Genomic DNA, 21,297 nt, shown 5'->3' with positions numbered 1-21,297 from the left:
TGAGGGTTTGTCTTGAAAGGGGAAGTCTACCCATCGGTGGAGCCTCTGCAGCCACAGTTGCCGCTGCACGGGGAGCTGCGTGTGTCAGAGGCAGCTGGTCCTGCGTCCGAGAGACTTGGTCACAAAGCAGGTTGTGCTGCTGCTCGTTGGCGTTGCGTTGCGGAGTCTCCTTATCTCAGGTTCTTCTGAGCTGTTTTCATTCTCAAGGAGTAACTAGGTTAAAGCTAGGTCTTCACTCGGGCTTGGTTGTGCTTCCCTGTAACAGTTCCTATTCAAGCTGACATCTTAAAGTACTTCAGGAAGTTTTAGATGACACTTGATAACAGTAACTGAAAAGTCATTTTTTTAAAAAGTAATTAGATTCATATTTTATTGAAAAGATATATTGTGTTGCCTTATTTCTAGAAATTAAGTTAGGGAAGGCTGTAATTCATCTTTTTTTTTTTTTGAGACGGAGTCTCGCTCTGTCGCCCAGGCTGGAGTGCAGTGGCGCAATCTCGGCTCACTGCAAGCTCTGCCTCCCAGGTTCACACCATTCTCCTGCCTCAGCCTCCCGAGTAGCTGGGACTACAGGCACCTGCCACCACGCCCGGCTAATTTTTTGTACTTTTAGTAGAGACGGGGTTTCACAGTGTTAGCCAGGATGGTCTTGATTTCCTGACCTTGTCATCTGCCCGCCTCGGCCTCCCAAAGTGCTGGGATTACAGGCGTGAGCCACCGTGCCCGGCCTAATTCATCTTTTAATATGAAAAACAATATGACACAGCCATAAAGAAAAGGAAATCATGTCCTTTGCAGCAACATGGGTGCAGCTGGAGGCCATTATCCTCAGCAAACTATTGCAGAAACCAAAAACCAAATGCCGCATGTTCTCACTTGTAAGTGGGGCTAAACATTGAGTACACAGGGACATCAAGATGGCAGCAACAGACGCTGGGGCTACTGGGGTGGGGAGTGAGGGAGAGGGCAAAGGTTGAAAACCACCTGGTGGTTACTATGCTCACTACTTGGGTCATGGGATCTGCCTTAGCCCAAACCTCAGCATCTTGCAGTACACTCATGCCACAAAACCTGCACACATACCCCCTGAAGCTGAAATAAAAGTGGACATTATATGTATATAAAAGGAAACAGTATTGGCCAGGAACATCACTTCCCTATTTTGCCCTGCTACGTGATTGCCATGTGGCTTTGTGCCAAATTTCCTTGACTGCGTCTGCTCTGGATGCTTGATGCTCTGGTTGTCGGTTCTTTTTGAAGGTCTTCCTACAATTGCCGCTTCTTTGTCCTCCCCTGCTGCTTCTTTGACTTCATTGGAAAATACTCCCGGAGGCAGAGTAAGAAGACTCAGTACCGGGAATACCTTGACTTCATTAAAGAAGTGGGCTTCACCTGTGGGTTTCACGTGGCCGAAGACTGCCTCAGGATTCCTTCAACCAAAAGAGTACGTCTTGATTCTCATTGTTGTTCTTGGCGGTGTGTCGGTGTTCGGATGGAGAGCTCAGGACTCTGTCACAGAGCCGTGAACCATGCTGTAACGTTCAAAATGTTCCAGAACATGCTGGTGCTGATTTCTGTGCCTCTGTCACTGACAAGGCCCAGAGGCTTGTTCTGTCTCATGGTACCCTCCTTAAAGGCACCCCGGTGCTCCCTCCTCCAGGCCTGCAGAAGTCCTCGCCAAGCCCTCCTTGCCTCTCCAGAAGCTCTGAGCGGCCCCAGGGGACCTGCCCAGAGGAGGCCTCGGTGTGGCCTGTGGCTGAACTCCCCGGGGAAAGTTCCTGCTCCTTCAAGTCGCAAATAATTGGCTGCGATTGAAGTGTGTTTCAGAAGTTCACAGTGATTTCCCATTTTCTCATTAAAGGCCTGGTTCATTCAGATTCACCAGAAATGTCATTTGGGCAGAAGGTGGCCCGGGGACTTTCTGTGAGCAGCGTGACCGTGCCTCTGAACCTTGTATGGACAGGGCAGACTTAGGCCCTCTTGCCGCGCCAAGGGCTTGACCTTTCTAAAGAACCATGGAAGTGTTTACAGCCGCTCACCTCAGTCTCTGGTGACTTTGACAACAGTCTGTGGCTGGCAGACAGTGTGCTTTTAAAAAATAACCCCGTCGTGTCCAGGCCACAGAGTTTGACGGCTGCCTTAGCAAGAAAGGGCCCGGCTGATCTGAGCGAAGCCTCAGCTCTGCTGCTCGTGGTTCACTCCGACTGATCGCAGAGCTCCACAAGCCTGTCCGCTTCTGTGAGACCAGGAGGCTGCCTGGTGCTTTGTGGAGGCTTAACAGGATGATGTCTTCAGAGCCACGGCGGGGAGGGCATGTCGTGGGCACTCGCTGGCCGGCTGCAGTCATAGCCATGCGCCAGGAGCAGCGTTGGCTGGTGGCACAGGCCTCAGGGCTGCTGGCACTGTCACTGCCCTGCTACCATGGGAAGTTACCTTAGGACTTGCTGCTGAACCGTCCTGTCATCCTCTCAGTGTCCTCCATTTTGGCAGGTCTTGGTCTTCTGAAGTCAGAACTGATTTGGGGAAACTGCTAAGGTTTAGGTCCTCTAGGCAGGTCCGAGGAGCCTGTGGCTTTGATTTTTGCACTTGCTGTCCCATTACTAATTGGTAGAGACCATGGACTGTCGCTTCATCTCTCTGAGCTTCAGTTTTCTTATCACTGGCAGGTTTGGGGATGGATTGTGAGAGTGGATGTGAACGTGCTTTGTCATTTTTAAAGCAGTTCACACACAGCACATGTCTGGTGGGGCCTGGGTGTGTGACAGGCACTGAGAATTTAAAATCCTCCTGGAAGAGCTGGGGAGCAGAGGTGTGGCTGTCACGTAGTGAGGAGGTCGGCTTCCTTATCACCTGCGCCTGGCCTTGTAGTTGATGCCTGGAGAGGAAGCCCAGAAATAAGGTGCCCGTGCCATGGTTGGCTGGGCCTGCTTGTCCGGAGGGGACTCTGAAGGGCATCCTCCATCGGGGTGTGCCGGAAGGAAGGCGAGCATGCGTGGAGCGCCTCTGTGGCTCCAGGCCCTCTGCTCAGCCCCCGTGTGCACTTGCTGGCTCTGGCAAGATGGGGACAAAGCTGCCTCCCTTCCCAGCCCCTGGGGCACTCTGCAGTGTTACCATCAGCATGTGCCCCCGCCCAGGTGGCCAAGGGGTGGACTGAGGGGCGGCAGCAGGAAAGCTTTAGGACGGTGCGGCTGCCAGGCCCAGGAGTGTGGATTCTGAGTTTAGGCGCCTTTGTTAGGTCTTGTGAAGCTCCAAGTGATGAGAGGGAGCCATGGGCTCTTACTGTTTTTTGTTTGTTTGTTTGTTTTTAATTTTTAAGTAACTTATATTTGGTGTCAATTTTTATTTTTTATTTATATTCATTTATTTTGAGATGGAGTTTTTGCTCTTGTCACCCGGGCTGGAGCGCATTGGCACAATCTTGGCTCACTGCCTCTGCCTCCCGGGTTCAAGTGATTCTCCTGCCTCAGCCTCCTGAGTAGCTGGGAATACAGGTGTGCGCCACCACGCCCAGCTAATTTTTGTATTTGTAGTAGAGACAGGATTTCGCCATGTTGGCCAGGCTGGTCTCAAACTCCTGACTTCAGGTGATCTGCCCACCTTGGGCTCCCAAAGTGCTGGGATTACCGGTGTGAGCCACCGTACCCGACTGGTGTCAGTTTTTAAAATCAGGATTTTTTCATGATAGACGTTTAAAACTTGTGATTTGTACTCCAGGATGAGAGAATTCTATGGAGAATGTTGAAATAGACAAGCCAGCTAAAATACTTGCTTTGCTCTTTTCAAACGCAGGTCTGTCTCATTGGGAAATCCAGAACATACCCTCCCTCCAGAGAAGCTTCCGTGGATGAAAAGAGGACTCAGTACATTAAGAGCAGGCGGGGCTGCCCTGTAAGCCCACCTGGACGGGAGCTTTGCCCTTCTCCACTCCGGGTTGCTGCTGGCAGTGCTGGCCACTGTGACGGTCACCAGGCTCTGGGCGCCAGGGTCAGGTGTGTAGCCGGGGCCCGGGCCGCTGAGCGTGGAGCAGGGCCCCAGGCCGAAGGAGCCTGGCTACCTGGATTTCATCCCAGAGAAAAGGCTGAGCGCGTGAGGAACTGTGCCGCCCTGCCGCGAGGCTTTGTCGACCAAGTGGTTTTGCAAGTGGCGAATTTACTGTTAGGCGGAAAGCGATTAAACACAGGAAGTTCTCGAAGTGGGAGTTTGAAGACCTGGAATCGGGGAGGTAAGCTGTCCACCACCTCGGGCTAGCGCGCTCCCAGGCTTGAGGGCAGGAATTCACGTGTTCATAACCAGCATACAATGGTGTGGCCCTGTGACTACACACACTGAAAAAGCCATTGATGGTGGGTGAACAGGCTCTCTTCAAGCAAATTCTTTAAAATTTTCCCAATAGTTCCTATAAACATAAAGGACTTTGGTATTTCCAGAGAGGAAGGCCGAGGCCAGGCCAGGAAGTGACAGAGTTTGGACCCTTAATTAACTTTTACAAAACAGGTTTAGGGGCTAGAACTACTCATTTTCCATCCAGAAATTATCCAAAGAGAAAACAGGTTACTGAGGCCAGAAAAAGGCACTGTCCCCTTGAGTATGCAGTAAGATTTGGAGCTGTTGTGATTCGATAATTTAATTCTCTTTGAAATCCCCAAAACACAAAAATCAGCCATGGCAAAAGGAGAAAATGACATCGATTGTTCTCATGGGGTGAGTGGTGCGTTGAAATTAATGGCATTCAGAGAGCCAGCCGGGGCTGTAAGGACCTCGCCTCCTTCCAGGCAGGAATGCTGCTTGGCCGCCAGAGGGTGGTGTGGAGCTGCAGCCAGAGCCTGGCTTCTCGGTTTTGGGAACTGGAGAAGAGCATGGAGCCCCATCCCCTCCTGGCCCCTCCGTCAGTGACTCCTGCCTGGCTGCCTGTTTGAGGGAAATCCTTCCTCTCCAGGCCTTGCTTTCCTCACCTGTGAATGTTGGGACAAAATCATGCCTGTTTCCTTCTTCATCCTTTGTCCTCTCGCACCATGTGTACATGGAATGGGGCCGGGCCATTGAGCACAGACGGCCCCTCCAGAAATCATTCGAACCTGATGGTAGCTGGTCAGCAGAGCCTCTAGCCATCTGGCGAGAGTGGCCCTGGCTCAGTGGCTGATGGGGCCGACTAGCTGCTTGCAAATCACCAGGCACCGTGGGGTCTCTGGGTTGGCGCCTCTGACTAAAGGCACCCTGCTGTGGTGGGGCCGGAGCACAGAGGAGGAAGGCTGAGGCTGGCAGAGCATGATCCCAGCACAGGCAGCTGGGCCCCAGAGCCCCAGGGACATCAGTGTGGTCTGAAAGTTCCCATGTGCAGTAAGCAGTGACAGTTCTTGAGTGCAATTTGACCTTTAAATTCCCAGGAGATGACGGGTGCACAGATGTCAGCTGTGCCTGGGATGGACAGCTTTTGGTGGGTGAGGAGGAAGGAGGAACAGACCTGGAGATGGAGAGCGGGGGTGGCTGAGTGGTGGGCTCAGTCCTGCCTGCCCCTTGGAACCTGGGAACCAGGGCGCCTAACAAGCCCCGTACCCCCATCCCCTCCAGATTGGTGTCCGTGGGTCTGGGGCTTGTGAGAAGGAAGGAGCTGTGCCCTTGGCCTCTCAGCCTTCCGCCTCCCTCCTGCCCACAGGCAGCCTTCAGGGCCTTTGGTCTCACCCCCACCCAGCGTGTCCTCAGACAGGCCCCTCTGTGTTTCTGTGCCTGTGGGCCATGTGTGGCTCTGGCTCCAGGACCTCACCCATCCTAGCTCTGCGTCTGCCCCTGTGGGACATTGCTGAGAAACAGGGTGGGAAGGGGCCCTACCCTCAAGAGGCTCCAAGTCCTACGTTGCTAGGAGTCAAGGCCGCACACGTCAAAGGATGAGTAACCAAGAGGCTGGATGTGCCAGGCCCAGAGGCACCCACGGCTGCAAGTGTGAGATTCCGCGTTATGGAGTCCGTGCCGGGCCAGAGGCAGGGGCACAGGGAAGGCTGACTGGGACGATATGTCATCTTTTTTAAAACACTCCCACTCCTCTCAGAATGGATTTGAGACAGACGAGAGGTTGACTCAGAAGACTGGCCGGGCTGGGATAGGAAGGACTCTCGCAGCAGCTGCAACAGCGGCTGCCTGCACCGGGGTCCTGGGTCAGCATTGTGGTGCCCTGATCTGTGGGGGTCCCACAGGCTCAGCTGCACGCAGGCAGGCACCGTCTCCTCCACTCTCCTGCAGCTTGGAGGGTGCAGATAAGACGTGAAGTGCAGCACCTGGCAGATAGGAAGTTCCTGGCAAATACACATAGGAAAACCAGCTTTCATTCATATCCAATTTGATGTTTTGATAATAAATGACTTTATTGTCACCAGGTTTTCTGATTAGAGCATTTTGAAATACATGCAGGCTCTCAAAGCAGAAATTCGAATGAGAAAGAAACCATCACTGTGGTGTCTATGCTGTTGCTTTTTTTTAAACACATAGTGTGGCCTTGCTGGCCACCCTGGAGCCAGTAGCGCCAGGCCTGCTGCCGCATGGTTGGAGCAGCCACTGGGGAGGCTCAGGCCCCAGGCCTGCCAGCTTGGCCTTCCTTCTTTAGTCTGAGAAACCCTGGCTCCAAACAGCCACCCCCTTCATGGGTCACCAGCGAGAAGAGCTTGAGGTGACCACCCAGAGCAGGCAGCATCACCTGACGCCTGGCCCTGTGCAGGCAGGAGGCATGTGTGGGGCTGCGCCTCGTCAGGCTGCGCCACCTCAGCTGGGTGGGGACACCGCGGCCCTCACGGTTTGGCCGCGGTGTGGTGTGGGTTAGTTGAGATGGAATCGTGGTCCTTCGTGCTGGAGTGCACAAGGCGTGAGTGTACGGAACTGAAATGGACCGTTTCTGCCTGTGTGACAGGTTTGTAATATTTTGTTGTGGTTTTAGGGAAAAAAAAAACAAACCATTTTTCCACAGAGAGCCTATCTCTGGCAGAAGTAGCCAGTGAGCTGGACACGGAGACCCTGCGGAGGCTGAAGCGGGAGTGTGGGGGCCTGCAAACGCTGCTCCGGAACAGCCACCAGGTGTTCCGAGGTATGGGGTCTGCCCCTTCACCGCTTTTCTCTTTCCTTCCCTTTCCCGCTTTTTTCTGTTAAATAACGTTTTATTTTAGAGTGGTTTAGACTCTCACAGAAGAATCTGGCAGAAGCACCAAGTTCTACGGTGCTCCACCCAGCTCTGACGTGGGTAGCATTTGACCTCGGGGTGGGACGTGGGTCACCCCATTTCCTCCTGGCTCCTCTGAACCTTGTCCCATGCGATGTCCCCAGGCCGGTCTCCCTCCCCCTATGCTGTACTTGCTGACACCTCAGCTCCACTTGCTCCACACAGGACAGAGCAAGTCGGGCAGCCGCTGGCCGGGCCCCTCTTGGCTGGGGGTCCTTGTTTGGCTTCGTCTTTAGCTACTGCAAACTGGAAGCATCCAGAGCCACAGAGCCAGGCTGGGGAGTGGGAAAGTGAACCCTCTGGGAGGCCTGGACTCCTGTGGCTGCAACCACAGCGGGCTGGGCAGGGAGGTCCTGGTACCCAACTCACCTGCTGGGCAGCGCCCTGTGACTCAGGACTGCCAGGGCATGGGGAGAGTCCTCAAGTACCCAGCTCCCACTGCTGGGCAAGCGCCCCTGTGACTCCAGAGACTGCCAGGGCATGGGGAGGTCCCAGCTCCACTGCTGGGCAATGCCCTGTGACTCCAGGACTGCCAGGGCATGGGGAGGTCCTGGTACCCAGCTCCACTGCTGGGCAATGCCCTGTGACTCCAGGACTGCCAGGGCAGGGGGAGGCAGGAGGGCCCGCCACCCGCTTGTCCATTCACTCAGCCCACAAAGCAGGGCAGACACATCCCTGGCCTGCTGCAGCTGGCGGTGCAGTGAGGGAGAGGGAGATGTAGCAGGTGTTCCCCCAGGGGCCGGCGGTGTACACAGTTCCATCATCTGCAGCTTCCAGGTGTGCACAGAGGGGGCAGGGACGGGGGGAGCCACAGTTTACCAGCGCCGGCGGCTGGGGCGTTTGCCATAACTTGCTTCGTGGAGCTTTTTTTCCCCTCTTTCTGTAAGTATTTTAAAGTGAATACCAGCTAGCACCCTATTTCACCCCTAAGTACTTCCACATGCATCTTTAAAAATACTAGGTGTCTTGTGTCACCACCATGCCCTAAGCACACATTTCTGTGAGTCGCGATGTGCAGGGAGAACTGACCTGGCCCAGAGTGGGCTCAGGAGGGCTTTACTTAGGAAATGACACTTGAGCTGGGCCTGGAAGGAAAAGAGGAGTCAGGAACAGAGAACAGCTTTTAGGCAGAGCGAACAGCATTTGCGAAGAGCCAGGGTTGGGAGGAACAAGAGTGGGAGCTGGTGGGGCTATAGCTGCCATGACCAAGAGAAGGACTGGGCCTCTGACGGATGGGTAGGGATGACACCGAAGTCACAATGGGAAGGAGTGGCCCGGCTCACACCCTAGCTTCTGGGTCCCCTGCCCATGAGGCTGCCATGGGGGTCAGGTGCAGTGCAGTATCTGGCTCTGTGCATGTGTGAGAGAGCACAGGTGCACGCGCCATGCCTATTGTGTACACAGTGCAAGCGTGTGGGTTTGTGCACACACACACTGCCTTTGGGTGCCCGCCTGCTCTTGGAGAGCTGAACTTGGCTTTCAGCTGAACTGGCTTCTTTAGGTGACAGTTGCTATTGGGTGGGGGGCCCGTGAGCATGGTTGGAGCCTCTGTTTCCCGGGACAGGTGCAGAAGCATGTCCCTGAGGCTGCCTCCAGAGTAGACACTGGGCCTGCAGTGGTGACTGGGCTGGGCCTGCTGCTGGAGTCTGTTCTTCCTTGCACAGAGCTTCCGGCAGTTAGAATATTTCCCGCCTCCACGGGGCCTCTTTCTGTCTTTCCCAACGCTTGTTTTTGTTGATTTCCTGAAAGACTGTCCTTTCACCCACGTGGGTGAGTCTGCCTGTGTGTCAGTGTTTTTCTGTGCAGGTCACCCTGGGGGACAGACTTGTTTTTGGAAACACTTCTGAGTAGGAGGCCTGGGGGTTGGGTTCCAAATAAACATTCTTCCCCAGTCATGAGAAAACTATGCTCTGAAGCTGGGTCTTATCTCTGTATGAGGTTTAGGTTTGGTTTTAAGCTAACGTGGCTAGTCTCGGAAAATGTTTACGAGAGTGAGGAATTGGAAATGTTTCCAGATGGCTTCAGGTCAGCCAGCCTGAGCATGACCTGTGAGGGCCACGAGGGCCAGCCCTGCCTCTGTCCCCGCCCCTTCCTGAGGCCACCGAGGGGTGGCTCCATGCTGGCTGGTATGGAACCTGGCACCGTGCTGCTGGGTACACGCGGGGCCTCATCGTATCCTGCACTCGGGGCAGAGCAGGCCTTTCCTCCTTGAACCCCCGCAGACACGGCTCAGAGAGGTCCGCGCGCCAGCCCGAAGTCTCCCAGCGAGTGGAGAGGCCGTGCCACAGTCCAGGCCAGGTCTGACCCAGCACTGGCACCCCTGAGCCTGCGGCATCATCCAGGGCATCTAATCCTCAGCCCGTTCCTCAGAGCAGCTTGGTGAGAGGGAGTGTCTGCTGTCAGAAGCAGTGGCGGAGGTGGCAGTTCCTGTGCGGAGTGAGAGTCCCAGGGGACGCGCACAGTAGAGAGGGAGGAGGTGGCAGGAACTTGGGTCGAGCAGACTGTGGCCCTGTGGTTCCATTTCAAAATGAGGAGCGCATTTCCAGAGGAGGAGAGTCTTTCTAGCTGTTGGTTGTCTTTCTAGCTGGCTGGAGCGAGTGCCCCTGGAAGGCCGCCCCTTCTGGCACCTGGCCACATAGGGGCTCAGGTGTTGTGGGGGCGCTGGGAGCTACCTGCCATGTCCAGGGTTGTAGACACGGGGAGTGGGTCAGCGAGGCTGGGCCAGCCTGGAGCCTGCCTGTGCCATCCTGGGAGCCTCATCTCTATCATGAGCGCCCGCTCCTCAGTCCTTAGACACCCTGCAGGTCCTGCTTCCAAAACATGGCTGGGTGTGCCCTTAACTCCAGAGCCACCTGGGAGGGCCTGCTGCCAGCTGGCCTGTCACGTTGCAGCAGGGGGGTGCCTAGGCTGGCTCTGAGGGTGGGAATCTGCGCTCAGCCTTTGGCCTCAGTGATCCTCACCCCCTTCTCTTGACAGGTCAGGGCGTCAGGCCAGAGGCCCCTCAGTGTTTGGGGTCATGTGCCCCATGGGGAGTGGGGGGGAAGCTCTGGCCCCTGGGGCTCCTCCTGAGCACCCTTCAGAGGGTTCCAGATCCCTCAGTGGCCGGGATGTGCCCTTCTGTGCTGCGCCAGGAGGTGCTGCTGTGAGGACGTCGGCAGAGCATCGTGAGACTGCCTTAACCGTAGCCTTCAGGTTAAGCAACCTCAGCTCCCATGTTGGAAGGCGAGACAGAGAGGCGGCCGTGGGAGGGCAAATGGGGTCAGGCCTGGCCTTGGCGATGCTTCCAGCCAGGCTGTGAGAGTGAGCCCCCAACTGTGTCCCTGGACGCAGCGAGGCGCCGCTCTCTGGGCTCATTTCTCTGGTTTCAGGGGGAAACTATTTTTAAAGTATCAGTCTGTCAAAAGCACACAGGCTTGTTATTGCCACACACAAGGTGATTTGAAGGCAGAATTCAAGCTTTAATTCCTACACTTTCAAGTTCTCCTTGGAAGTCGGTGCGCCAGACTTCCTCACTGAGGCTCCTTTATTCCCCCAGCCTTCTGCCGCGAGCGCTTGCCCAGCTTCCAGGGAGAGCCAGGGAGGCGGTGGCTGCTTTGGCCACATGTCGCAGGGAGTTGTTGGCTTCCCGCAAGGAAACGGCCAAATGGGAGTGTAGGGGGTATCTTGGCCCAATTTGGGGGCAGGGTCAGGAGGCAGCCTGGAGGAGGCCCGCGAGGCCTGGCACCCAGGTGATGAGCGGGCCCACAGCAGCCCTCTCCTGGCCCCACCCCACTCTGATGTCCCTTCAGCTCCCCAGTTTGGAGGTCAGCCCTGGCCATTGAGTCCCAGTGGCACTTCCAGAGTGGGTATCTAAACCACTGTGCAGAGGCGGGTACCCCTTCCTGTTCCTTTCCAGAGCCCCTTGGCCTCCCTTACTCCACACTTGCACCTGGAGGGGCTCCGATTGGGAGGTGTATGTAAACCCAGTGCACCAGGATGGCACCAAGGAGCAGAGGCCACCCTGCAGCAGCCCTGTCCTTAGACTATGTGGAGGGACCTGCGCCTTGCCCCTCTTTCTGCCTGTGATGCTGAGACAGTCCTCAGAGGTTAGGGCTGCAGTACAGATGTTTTCTCGCATTCTGGCTCTCACACTGTGTTCCATCCTTCCTCCACTCAAGTGATCCTTCTGAAATGGTGGCTCTGCAGGACCTGCCACTCAGCCAGAGGGAAGGTCGGGGCCTCAACGATGAGGCCACTTGGGACCCAGCTCTGTCCTCTGCCCTCCCCTCTGGCTGTCCCTGAAACGCGGCCTGTCCTGGTGCAGTCTGTCCTGGGACACTTGGGTTTGCTGCTTCTCTGCCTAAAATGCTCTTCCTGGGCCTGCGTGGGGCTGCCGCTCGCCTCCCACAGGGCTCACCTTCCCCATCCTTGCCTGAAGACCCATCCCGTACCTCGGTCACTCCCACTGGAGGCAGGCTCTCTGTGACCAGCAGGAACTCTGGGCTGTGTCACGGTTGTATCCCTGACCCTGGATTGGCACCTCCCATGGCGTGGGAGCTAAGCAGAGGCTGGTGAATTAAGGAACTTTCAGGTTTACTTCTCAGTGTGTCTTTTCTCTGTTCCAAACCACAGTTGTGAATGGGAGAGTTCACATCCGCGACTGGAGAGAGGAGACGCTGTGGGAAACAAAGCAACCGGAAGCGAAACAGAGAGTGCTCTCCGAAGCCTGCAAAACCCGCCTCTGCTGGTTCTTCACGCATCACCCTGACGGCTGTGCTCTGTCCGCGGACTGCTGCCCATTTGCCCATGGGCCTGCGGAGCTGCGGCCACCCCGGACCACCCCGAGGAAGAAGATTCCATGAGCTGTGTCCTTGCCAGCCAAGTCCTGGTCAGTGGGGGCCAAACCAAGGAGAGCTTCCCCAGCAATCCTCAGTGCTGCGGTCTCTGCTCCGGCTGTGTTTCAGCCCACCTCCTCCCAGCTTTCTCTGGATCCTCACGCCGATGAACCATGTTTCATAAACATCACCCGCCAGAGAAGCCACAGTTACTCAGAAGCCCCCAGCTGGGTGCCTGGCTTGTTTCAGATGCAGCCACTTGAAACGTGCACAGCATCTTCGTATCACAAAGATCGTGCATGGATCCTTACAGTGTCTCCTGGGGGAGAGCAGCCGGAGATGCCTTGCACAGGCCCCTCCCAGGGCGCTGTCCGACGCCTGCCCCACGATGTCCAGCTCTGTGAAGAGGATGGGGCTCCCCAGGAAGCAAGACCGTATCTGCCAGCGTTTCTCACCACACTGGAGAGCAGCCGCTCTGGAGCAGGGATCCACCAGACTGGTATTTTTAAAAAAGGTACAAGGCTTGCTCTGTTGAGGTTGTTTTTACAGTTACAGAGAATAAAACAAAACACCCATAATTTCCTCACATGGGCCACTCAAGTGGCATGAAAAAAAAAATCATAGGTGAATTGTTGACAGGGCTTTAAAACTGTAAATATCTCAGACGACAGAAAGGTAAGACCTACACCTTCCTCCCTCCTCCACGAGACCCTCTCCCCAGAAATACTGCAGCAGTTCTTTTTAGTCTTTCTAGAAAAAAAAATCCTGATTTGTTTCTCTTTTATTTTATTGAGAGATGGGGTCTTGATCTCTCGCCCAGGCTGGAGTGCAGTGGCATGATCATAGCCCACTGCAGCTTTGAACTCCCGGGCTCCAGCCATCCTTCTGCCTCAGCCTGTCAAGTGGCTGGGACTGTAGATGCACGCCACCATGCCTGGCCAACTTTTAAAATGTTAGAGGCGGGGGTCTTGCTATGTTGTCCAGGCTGGCCTTGAACTCCTGGGCTCAAGCAGTCCTCCCACCTCAGCCTCCCAAAGTGCTGGCATGACAGCCACGAGCCATGGCATCTGGCCCCGATGTTTCTATTTAAAGTTATTTCTGTGGTTTTATACAAAAGGTCACATGCAGTCCACACTGTTCTGCCGTTGACTTTCTGCAGCGTACCCTGGTGCCTCTCCACTGGGTGTATCCACCTGGTTATTCGCGGCCGCCGTGGGGCATTCCATGGCAGCGCCGCACTCGTCACTCCTGAGCAGTGAGAATAAATGGGCATCCACTCTGAAGGCACCTCAGCTCTGCAGCACCCCAGGGCGGTGCTGCCACGGACCCAGACCCTGCCCTCTGAGTTCCGAGTCAGTCCCAGAGCCCAGAGCCCAGGCTGAGGATGTGCCAGCAGGTACCTGGCCCTGGAAGCGTCCACCCTTCATCTTACTGGGAGACTGGTGCTCCGTGGCCCCTTGGGGCAGGCCCCAGTTGGTCGAGCCCCTGAAGCTCTGGCTAGTGAGGCACAAGAGAGCTCTGCTGGGGCCTCTGGGGTCTCCACACTGGGAAGTTCTCCCTGCAGGGGACACCTAATGTAGAAGCCCCGAGGTAGCAACCAGGAGCCTAGCACCGATGGTGGTGGAGCAGGAGGATGGAAAGAACTCTCTTCCCAAAGATGAGCCACAGAGCCGCGCCCTCCCTCAGCCGCTGTTAGGCCCTGAGGCATCTTCCTGCCAAGCTGCACCAGGGTTTGCGGGTTTTGTTGCTCAGCATATCCAGGGTCACGTACTTCAGGACAAGTGACCTGATGCCCCTCGGCCTCCCAGCCCTGCAGTCTCGCTGGAGCTCTCCCTGCAGCAGGAAGGGCTGAGCCCAACCACAGAGGGGCTTAGGGCGACATCAAGGGATGGCAGAGCGGGGAGGGCAGGGAGCCCGGCCCAGAGGAGCAGCCCTGCCACCGCCTCCTGGAAGGGGCACACCTCCTGAGCTAAGCCCAGGACGCCACCCAAGCCTCGGGGCCTCCCAAGGTGTGCCCCAGGCCAGAGTGCACCGCCTCTGCCAGGTCCAGGATAGCTCCAAGGTTGCTGGGCCCCTGTCTTCTCTCCCCTTCCCAGGTCTTTCCCAAGCCCAGAGCCCCTGCTTTAATTTTCCAGTGTGGGGAGACAGGAGAGTGGCCACAGAGCCTGGTTCTGCGCTCGGTGCGGCTGGACTCCAAACCTGGCTCCAGCGCTGCAGTCCTGGCAAGGGTGGTGGCCCTGGGGAAGACGAGCTCCCCCAACACTTGGCACAGCAGTTTCCAGTCATGAGCTGCAAGGACACCGTCTCAAAGGAGCATCAGATGGGGCTGGGGGCATGTGGGGTGGCCCTGGCTCTCCCAGATGGGGTCCTGCCAGGCCAAGAGCTGTGCTAACTAGGGCCCACCATGGCCATAGGCCCCTCTGTGTCACCTGGCATAATCAGCTGGTAGAAACGGCCCTTGGTGACCACATCACCTGACCTGACCTCCAGGTTCTAGGTACCGTTTGTTACTACCCCCCAGCACCACTGTGCCCCTGTCCACACGTCATGTGACCGGGGGTCCGGCATGGTTACCTTGCGGCAATGAACGATGCATCTGTGGATGAAGGTGGGCAGATAGAGGTTTGGCGGGGGATGGTGTGGGGCACTGATCATGGCAGCCTGGCTGTGGCCAGCCCCAAGGGCTTCCCAGTGACTTCTCAGAGCCTGAGTGGGTCTCCCCTGGACAGGTGGGATTGAGGGAATGCCACAAAGGTGGGCAGGAGGGGGAATCTTGCCAGGAGTACAGTGCGTCTACACTGCTTTCCAGACTAGTGCCAGGCAGGCCCTAGGTCTCACTGGCTGAGAGGCAGCCTCTGTCCCCCGGCGCCCGAACTTGCCCCATCTGCTGCAGAGGAGACCCACCTGTGGTGAGCATTGTGGTCTTGGGGCCTGCAGGCGTCCTAGTGGAGTTACCATGGTGACCGCAGCCCCTTGGACTGGTGCTGGGGATTCAGACACCAGGTCGCACAGGCCTTGGCTCATGGCATGGCCAAGCTCTGGGGTCTGTCCCAGAGCTTGGGGTTGGCAGGGCAAGCTTCCTGGAGGAGGGGCTAAGGCGCGTATTTTCCATCTCATCCTGCCGTCCGCTGGGGCTACTCTCCAGGGCCACAACTGTTCATAGAACGAGGAACCCGGGCCTCGTGCAGAAGAGCCTTGTGTGGGTGAGAGTCCCAGGGAAGAGGCCGAGCCCTCTGCCGACTTGCCCCAGCTCATTTCTGCCTGACCCTTCCTTGTTGCTGGTTTTGCTCAGAAAACTGTATGGTGGACCTCATCGTTCTGGGAAAAGGTGGTTCATGAGAAAGCACAGTCATGTGTCACTTACCAGTGCAGATGCATTCTGAGAAATGCGTTGTTAGGTGATTTCATCATCCTGCCACATGAGAGTGTGCCCCACGCTCCCAGATGAGACAGGCTGCCCCACACCCAGGCTATGGGGGACGGCCTCTCGCTCTCGGAACACACGCCTACATGGCTCATTGACTGTGCCGAATGCTGTACAGTTGTAACGCGATGATAAGTGTCTGTGCAGCTAAACGTAGAAAAGGTACAGTGAAAATATGATGTAAAAGAGAAAACATGCTTCAGCTGTGGAGGACACTCACCCTGATTGGGGCCTGTGGACAAGGCTGTGGGTGTCCGTGAGGGAGGGGGGTGCCTCTGAGGCCCTGCTGCAGGCTGGATGAACAGCACGCTTAGGCCACACTCAGTTTATACTAAAAAATCCCTTCAATAACACATTCACCTGAGCCTATTTCTAACTTTTTAATTTTATGAACTTTAAAAACATTTTTTACTCTTTTGTAATAACACTTAGCTTAAAACACACATTGTACAGCTGTATAAAAATGTTTTTCCTTTTTCTTTTTTTTGAGACGGGGTCTTGTTGTGTTGCCCAGGTTAGAGTGTAGTGGCGCCATCTCAGCTCACTACAGTAAGCCTCAGCCTCCTGGGCTTAACTGATCTCCTGCCTCAGCCCAAGTAGCTGGGACCACAGGCACGCACCACCATGTTGCCCAGACTGGTCTTGAACTTCCAGACTTAAGCGATCCTCCTGTTAGGGGTGGCGAATATCCCAGCTATCAGTGGCGAATTTAATGAGTCTGCAGCTGCCTCAGCTCTTGCCTCCTTGGAAGAAAGAATTCATCTGAAGGGCATAAGGCAGAAAAAGGAGACTGAGGCAAGTTTCCGAGTGGAAGTGGAAGTGTATTAAAAAGCTTCAGAGCAGGAAAGAAAAGAAAGTACACTTGGAAGAGACCCAAGCATGCACTTTGGAGGTCAAGTGCAGCATTTGACCTTTTGACTTGAGGTTTTATATGTTGGCATACTTCTGGGGTCTTGTGTCCGTTTTCCTGTGATGCTTACCTTAGGGTGGGCTACCTGCATGCACGGTGCCCTCCTTGCACTTGGGACGTGAGCATTCGCAGTGTGTTTGAAAAGTTGTATGTATGTTCACCTGAGGCTGCTTCCCTTTTCCGGTAGGATGCCCCCAGAAGGTCATGCTCTTGCCATTTTGTCTCGTAATGCGCATGCTCTAGCCCACTCGCCCAATTCCTGAGACTTTACTGGAAGCCGCTGGTGACCAATTTCAAGTAACTTTATCTGTTGGGAAATTGCCTCTCTCTGGTGCGTGCGACCAATGATCATTTTTAGAGAGGCAGACTGACAACTGCAGGACCATCACCTTGAGGACTAAACTGATTGTTTATCTCGCCCAAATTCCTGTCTAAGGGATCTGGGGAGTCCTGCCCTGCAAATCATAGATTCTCATCAGATGGGTTTTATTTAACCCTGTATATTATGACCTACTTTCCAACCTGACTCTGGCATAACATTACAAGTCAAGGAAGAAAAATCAAAGTAGTTTACCTCAAAATGTGTTTCTTTGCCATATTTTGAAATGGCCCTACAAAGCTGTTCTGTGTGTGTGTTGGGGGGCGGAATTTGCATCTGTAAAGAATCTCTGTTAACATAGCTAGATCTTTTTCTTCCAGGCCCTCCCAATCCTAAAGAGATTAAAAGTCTAGCACCCTTTGAAAGGGCTGAATAGGAAACATTTGTCATCTATTGTCTCTAAGGGCAGCGACTATAAGACTTCAAAGAACTTTGGTCTCCACAATCTTTGTCTTAACCTGAACACTCCCTTTCTATCAATCAGGTCTTCAGACAAACTCAACCATTTGTCAACCAGAAAATGTTTAAATTCACCAATAGCCTGGAAGCTTCCCTCCCCTGCTCCAACGTTTGAGTTGTCCTGCCTTTCGGGATGAAACCAGCGTATTTCTTTCTTTTTTTTTTTTTCTGAGATGGAGTCTCGCTCTGTCACCCAGGCTGGAGTGCAGTGGCGCAATCTCGGCTCACTGCAAGCTCTGCCTCCTGGGTTCACGCCATTCTCCTGCCTCAGCCTACCAAGTAGCTGGGACTACAGGCGCCTGCCACCACACGTGGCTAATTTTTTGTATTTTAGAAGAGACGGGGTTTCACCGTGTTAGGATGGTCTCTATCTCCTGACCTCATGATCTGCCTGCCTCGACCTCTTAAAGTGCTGGGATTATAGGCGTGAGCCACCGCGCCCGGCCAAACCAATGTATTTCTTAAATGTATTTGATTGATGTCTCATGCCTCTCTAAAATGTATAAAACCAGGCTGTACCCCAACCACCTTGGTCATATGTTCCCAGGACCTCCTGAGGACTGTGTCACCGGCCATGGTCAGTCATATTTGGCTCAGAATAAATCTCTTCAAATATTTTACAGAAAACAAATACTTTATAGAGTTTTACTCTCTTCGTTGTCAACCTGATACTCACTCACCTGACATTCCTGGTGGGTTGGGGTAGCCCTTTCCTGTCCCGCTGCTGCCCGCCTACCAGCCTACTGTGTTACTCCCGCCTCAGCCTCCCAAAGTGCTGGGGTTACAGGCCAATATTCTTTATATTATATCAGTTTTTCTTTTTATTTGTACTTTTAAACTTTTTTGTTAAAAATGAAAGCAGAAACACATTAGCCTAGGCTAGGCCTACACAGGGTCAGGATCGTCAATATCACTGTCTCCCGCCTCCTCATCTTGTCCCATCAGGTCTTTAGGGGACTAGCACACCTAGGGCTGTCACCGCCTATGATAACGGCTGCCTTCTGAATCCGTCCTGAAAGGCCTGCCTGAGGTTCTTCTTGAGGAAGCGTCACTCTTTAAAGAAACATGATCATGGTGATGTGCTTTGTTTCCTTTTTTCATCATAGATTTGCTTGGAAGCAGATAAGGCACTATGAACGTTCCTCTTTACGAAAGAAAGCCTTCCGTGTTGAGGTCTATGCTTCAGACTTAAGGTGTCTGTTGAGGTCTGCAAAGCTTTTGCTAAACCCTTCTTTGTAAATTTTCTTGGGGCTCATCTTGTTTTTTGCCATTTGCCTTTTCTCTTGCCCCTTCTTCAGCTCTGCGTCCGTCTTCCAGTTCCAACAGCTCCTCATTGGTCAGTTCTTCAGGAACCACCTGGAGGCGCTCCCACCGCCGTCCTCCTCCAGTCCAGGCTGGAGTTGTTTGCCATCCCAGCCACGGCCGTGTTGAGTTTTGCAGCCTCCTCATCCTGGGCAAAACCCTTGAAGTCCTGGGTGAACTCTTGCGTGTCCTCCTCTGGATGCCACTCACGCACACCTTGGCAAGCACGCCTGGGTCATCACCTCAAGCTCAAACAAGGTTCCTGGCGCAGCCCTAGTTGCCATCCTTCCACAGTTGCATCAGGGCCTTCTCGGCAGACTCTTCAGCTGAAGCTATAGCCCGGGCAAAGGACCTCCTCAGCCAGGAGGCCTTAAAAGCTGCTGTGAGTGCTGGGTCCATCGGATCAAAAGAGTGGTGTTTGGAGGGGGAGCCACTGTGACATAGGGGTGAAAATCAGCAGTAAGAGGAGGAAGTGCGGGTGCAGCACCACCAACAAGCAAGACCTTGAAAGGAACTGTCATCCGGCAACTCAGGAGGGCCTGTTGGAAGAGGAGTGGGCCATTCCTAACTCCCTTGTTCCCGCGCTGCCCTGGCCCTGTGTGTTCACTGTCTTGAAGGGCCTGGGGCTCTCATTGTGCGGGATCACATTCATAGCCTGCAACATGGCCACCAGGCAAGGCCACCTTAAAAGCCTGGAAGCCTGGAAGCCTGGCATTGACTTGGCCTCCTTATGGATGAAAGTGAAACACCTATGCAAAAATTCTATCAGTGAGAAAATAATGACGGTGAAAGATCTGAGCTAACCCACCCCACATCTTACCTTTCCCTGAATTAATAGTGCTGGGCTAACTTTGGAAGACAGGCTGTAGTTTTTTTGTTGTTGTTCCTGTTTTTGAGACAGAGTCTCACTCTGTCGCCCAGGCTGGAGCTCAGTGGCGCAATCTTGGCTCACTGCAACCTCTGCCTCCTGGGTTCAAGTGATTCTCCTGCCTCAGCCTCCCGAGTAGCTGGGATTACAGGTGCCCGCCACCATGCCCGGCTAATTTTTGTATTTTTAGTAGAGATGGGATTTCACCATATTGGCCAGGCTGGTGTCAAACTCCTGACCTCAGGTGATCAGCCTGCCTCGGCCCTCCAAAGTGCTGGAATTACAGGCGTGAGCCACCGCACCCAGCCTAGGCTGTAGTTTAAATTACAGTAGGCCTTGCCCCAAACTCAACTGCTTTTGTAAAGCTAATGGAAGGCATCAGACTGGGGGAGGAGAGGAGTCCTGCTAAGGCACAGACATGAGTGATTGCCAGCCATTATATCGGAGAGTATAAGACATGCAGCTTCCCCAATTACTCCTGCAAATAGCATCACTATTGTAGAACCCAAGATTGGCCTTTTGAGGTATCTTTTCCGGTTTTCTGCATGTCTGACACCCATGGCTCCACTTGGACCCATCAACCTCTGCTCCCGCAGGAGGACAGCTTTGATCCTCTGATTTCATCTCTGCCCCAACCAATCAGCAGCAGGAACTTTTTACCTGGCCACCCCCACGCCTTCCCTGAAACTGCCTTTGAAAAACCCCTAACCTACAAGCTTTGGATGAAAATGATTTGAGTAGTGACTCAGTCTCCCACATGGCGTGGCCAGCCTTGTGTCTGTTTTTGTGCAGTGGACAGGAAAAATCCCTTGGGCGGATACAAAAGTCCTTTCAGGCATCTGTTTCCAGAATAGGGAGGTTTCCTCCATATTGAAGATTTGCTGTGGCAGGTAAATTTCCTCCATAATCGAACTTGCAAAACTCTTCAGCTGCCTTCACGTCAGCACCCACAGACCCAGCACTCACATGAACATTATGTAATGCGTAACGATCCTCGAACCATGTAAACCACCCAGAACTAGCAGTAAATCCGACACCAAAGTTGGGTCCAGCCTTTCCTTTCAACATTGAAAACTTACTTTTTGCTCTGGCCATGATCGCCATGGTGCTGAAACCGCCTCTGCAAAAATTATAACAAAATTATAACAGTGAAAGAGACAACTAACCTAACCGACTCCATCTTGCTTCTAACCTTGTTCATTCCCAGGCGTAGGCTCAACCGACTTTGGGAGGAACTTAGTTTGTGGTGTGAAAGGAAAATAAATCTTGGGGCCCCAAAATCACTAAGCCAAAGGGGAAAGACAAGCTGGGAACTGCTTAGGGCAAACCTGCCTCCCGTTCTATTCCTAAAAAAAGATAACTACTAAGATTAAAAAGCTACATACCTCCCTCACAAGGACATTCCTTGTGGACAAATGACAGAACCCGAAGCCACCCCTCTGGTCACTGAGATAGATGCATCTCTGACTGCCTCTTTTGGAAAGGCCAATCAGAAACTCAGAAGAATGCCACTGTTTGTCTCTTATCGACCTGTGACCCGGAAGTCTCCTCCCTGCTTCGAGTTGTCCCACTTTTCTGGATGGAACCAATGTACACCTTACATATATTGATCGATGTCTCATATCTCCCTAAAATGTATAAAACCAAGCTGTGCCCGACCACCTTGGGCACATGTCTTCAGGACCTCCTGAGGCTGTGTCACGGGCACACATCCTTAACTTTGGCAAAATAAACTTCCTAAAATTGACTGAGACCTGTCTCAGATATTTGGGGTTCACAATGCTTTAACTTTGAAACAAAGACAATAACAACTCTTTTCCCAAACAAAGTCCCTTCCTGCCTAAGGATCAGACTACCTTTGTAGGACTAACAAATTTGCCATGAGATTAGAAATTATGGTTTAGGAGTAATGCAGTTGCAGGTGGTGGGATTCTGAACCT

General features: G+C 53.8%; 1 protein-coding gene across 6 annotated transcripts in view; it reads left to right on the top strand.

The window, feature by feature from the left end:
• The window catches only part of TRMT44 (tRNA methyltransferase 44 homolog), a 61,215-nt gene that overhangs the window by 20,990 nt on the left and 18,928 nt on the right, over positions 1-21,297 (top strand). For 3 of the 6 annotated variants that reach the window (XR_001902300.3, XR_646692.4, XR_646691.4), the window contains exons 8-11: positions 1,261-1,444; positions 3,790-4,222; positions 6,953-7,069; positions 11,813-12,529. Coding sequence is in view for 2 of the 6 variants with exons in the window: in XM_003898429.5 (XP_003898478.2) it covers positions 1,261-1,444; positions 3,790-4,222; positions 6,953-7,069; positions 11,813-12,042 (964 nt within the window). In the remaining 4 variants the exon portion in view is untranslated. Of the gene's footprint in view, positions 1-1,260; positions 1,445-3,789; positions 4,223-6,952; positions 7,070-11,812; positions 12,623-17,212; positions 17,394-21,297 lie in introns of those variants that run through there. The other 3 variants (XM_003898429.5, XM_021938288.2, XR_004182864.1) reach the window with 2 other exon arrangements.

Source organism: Papio anubis, chromosome 3 (genome assembly GCF_008728515.1).
Source record: "Papio anubis isolate 15944 chromosome 3, Panubis1.0, whole genome shotgun sequence".
Lineage (NCBI taxonomy): Eukaryota > Metazoa > Chordata > Mammalia > Primates > Cercopithecidae > Papio > Papio anubis.
This window is presented reverse-complemented; position numbering and strand designations above follow the sequence as displayed.